The 3,290-nt window shown below is 49.2% G+C and overlaps 1 protein-coding gene across 2 annotated transcripts in view; it reads right to left on the reverse strand.

Moving 5' to 3' along the window:
- LOC106815089 (ras-related protein Rab-4B-like) overlaps positions 1–1,667 on the reverse strand; it is a 10,004-nt gene extending 8,337 nt beyond the window's left edge. For both annotated transcript variants that reach the window (XM_014819517.1, XM_014819516.1), the window contains exon 1: positions 1,551–1,667. In XM_014819517.1, coding sequence (XP_014675003.1) covers positions 1,551–1,566 — 16 coding nt within the window. In that variant the 5' untranslated portion in view covers positions 1,567–1,667. The remainder of the gene's footprint in view (positions 1–1,550) is intronic.
- Between the last annotated feature and the right edge of the window lie 1,623 nt (positions 1,668–3,290).

A 3,290-nucleotide genomic window follows, 5' to 3' on the forward strand; every position in this document is an offset into this window, starting at 1 on the left:
AGAGAGAGAGAGAGAGAGAGAGAGAGAGAGAGAGAGAGAGAGAGAGAGAGAGAGAGACTCCTCTTCACCTCCTCACTTTCCCCACCACAATGGTGGCCTCTTTGTGCATCAATTCTATTATGCTTTACTTTTATCAGTATGTGACCAGTTTTGAGCTTGGTACTAACAAACCACGCTGAAATATATCTAACCAAGTAAGCCTTTGCTACAGGTAGCTCAAACAGTGACATATACACCACACAGTCACTGTCAAACAGTGACAGTCACATTACTGCCTATCTGCCACTACACTCATAACTCAGCTTCAACTATTACTTGTTTACGCCGACGCGTTAATATTGTGTTTACTTGTTTATGCCGACGCGTTGGGTTTACTTGTTTACGCCGACACGTTATTGTGTTTACTTGGTTACACCGACGCGTTATTGTGTTTACGCCGACGCGTTATTGTGTTTACTTGTTTACGCCAACGCGTTACTGTGTTTACTGCGTCACCTTGACCGACTGCGGAGCTCCAGCTAGGAGGTAACCTTATAATGATTAGTCTTCAAAGTTAGCCCCCAAATTCGACATCCCAAGTCCTTTTCGCGACCCCCCCCCCCTGACGTCCCGAATATCAAGATCGTACGTCGAGCGCTTAAGATTTGTGCCCAACTGTTGACGGACGCACAGACGGACAATCATGCGATTCTACAAGCTGCAACTGACTTCGTTAGCTGAGCTAAAAATTTGAATGTTAAAAATTGTTACAAGAGCATTTTCACAACTGCAATGTTAAATTTGACAACGGCGGTGAGCCACTGTACCTCACATGTATAAGAAACCCTGAGATGTATATTATAAGACAGGGGTCAAAATAACCGATGGCCCCGATGGGTTCAACTTCAAGGATAGAGAACATATGGGTCCCAATAAAACCAATGTCATTTACATCAATATAAATATAATATTATATCAATATAATAGGTTAGGGTTATGGTTAGGGTTAAGGTTAGGGTTAGGATTAGGGTTAGGGTTAGAATTAGGGTTAGGGTTAGGGTTAGGCACATTGGTTTTATTCGGACCCATGTTCTCTATCCTTGGGCCGTCCGATGGTCCGGGGCCATCAAATAATCAGGACCATCAGATTTTCAAAGTCAATGGTCCGATGGACCATTGAATATTTTGAACTGCTTGACGGAAGGAATGTTAACTGCGTTTACAACGGTGATTACATTGTTGATTGTGTCCTATTAGTATTATTTGTTACTTTTTCTACTGCGATCTGCAGTGTTGATCTCTCTATTTCAGTATTTGTTGTTGTTGTTGTATTTGATCAACTTTATCGCTCTATGTCTTCGATATAGTCCACTTGACTTTGAAGACTAATATTTAAGAGGTTATGAGGTATTTACACCGATAGCTGGATACCGATACGAGAGAAGTAGGCCTAGGAAGTAAAATCAAGACGATCGAAAAAACATGATCGCTTCAACGACGCTTAGGATAACACCGCGACAGCGGGATAGGCCTAGCTGGTCAATGATTCGACAGTATTAGCAACATCATACCGTATGTTTCTGACATGATCGACGTAAACCTATCAAACAGTTTCTACATAAACTGGGAATCGCCGTCAATTGCAAATCAAATGCATTAAAAACATCGGATTACGTTTACATCAAAACAATATGGCGATTGAGCGCACGGAACTATGGGAAAGGTTTGCGATGACGTCACCGATGACGGTGGTGGCTTATTTCCGCAAACTCCACGACAGATGGCGCTCTCGCTCTGATCTCTACTATACTAACGTTCAGGGGCGTAAATCCGTACCAAGGAGTGGGGGGGATGATCACGCGAAGGGGGGGTCTGGGGGGCCCTCCCCCAGAAAATTTTTAAGTTTAAACAATCCAGACGCAGATTTGCGTATATTCGTGAAATGAACGTGTGGTGCGTGAGCGGCGTGTGTCCGACGTGGGTGCGTGAGCGCGTCGTGCTGGCAGACGGTGGTGCGTGAGCGCGTGTGTGCCGACGTGTGCTGCGTTAGCGCGTGTGTGTGCGTGCCAGCGCGGTGTGTGTGACGTGCTGCGTGACGCGCGTGTGTGCGACGTGCGTCTGCGTGCAGCGGCTTGTGCTGTGACGTGCTGTGCGTAGTGCGCGTGTGTGCGAGCGTGTGCGTTACGCAGTGTGTGCGTGAGCGCGTGTGTGTGACGTGTCGTGCGTGACGGCGGGTGTGCGACGTGTGTGCGACGTGTGTGCGTGAGCGTCGTGTCGTGCGCGACGTGTGTGTGTGCTGACGTGTGTGCGTGAGCTGCGTGCTGTGCGGCCGTGTGTGCGTGAGCGCGTGTGTGGCGACGTGGTTTCGTGCCGTGACGCGCGCGTGCTGTGTGACATGTGCGCGTTCGTGTGCATGTGCTGGGCGTGAGCGCGTGTGTGCGCACGTGTGGTGCGAGCGTGTGTTGCGTGTGTGCGGAGCGTACGCGCTGTGTGCGTGAGCGTACGCGTGTGCGTACGCAGGTTGTGACGCATGTGTGTGCACGCTGTGTGGCCGTAGATGCTGCCGTGTGTGCGACGCTGTGCGGAGCAGCGTGTGTGCGATGTGTGTGCCTGCAGCGCGTATGTTGCGACGTGTGTGCGCACGTGTGTGCGTCGCGTATACGCGTGTCGGTGCATACGTGTTCATTTTTTCGTTGTGTTGCACGTGCATGGGCGTTGTAAGACGCGCGCGCTTGCGCGCGTGTGTGTGAGATGTATGTGTGAGTCTGCTGTGTGCGTGCGTTGCGGTGCGTGGCGTGCGCGTGCGTGCGTTCGCCGCGTATGTGCTTTCTTCTCATGTAGAGTGTCGGGGACCCGTCTATAGCGTTGGACTCAACATTCGCTGTAGCAAGCAGGAACTCGCATGCATCGAAGACCTGTTCCACTACATACAGTGTTATAGTCACACTCACAAGTCCACTCTGGCTGTTTTAATAATAAAAGATGATTGTAAATAAAGCAAAACTTTCTCATGCAAGCAAATACACAATATAACAATACACAATACGCCTGCAGAAGCCATCCTCGGAGATATCGTGAGCAATCAAGCAATTTTGCTCGCGCAGCCACTATCGACATCAGTCTTTAAGCGGCTGGTGAAAAACAGAAGGGCTATCGTGGCAAACCTTACCTTAGCTAGCCTTCGGCGCTAACTTGCATATTGTCCTTATTTTTTCTACCCCGCGGAAGGAGCGTTTTTTTTATCATCAGGGGGGGATTATTGTACAGGCCATCCCCCCTCCTTCAAGAGCGGGGGGGATGCATCCCCCCAA

The sequence above is a fragment of the Priapulus caudatus genome, unplaced genomic scaffold (assembly GCF_000485595.1).
Source record: "Priapulus caudatus unplaced genomic scaffold, Priapulus_caudatus-5.0.1 Scaffold1039, whole genome shotgun sequence".
NCBI lineage: Eukaryota > Metazoa > Priapulida > Priapulimorpha > Priapulimorphida > Priapulidae > Priapulus > Priapulus caudatus.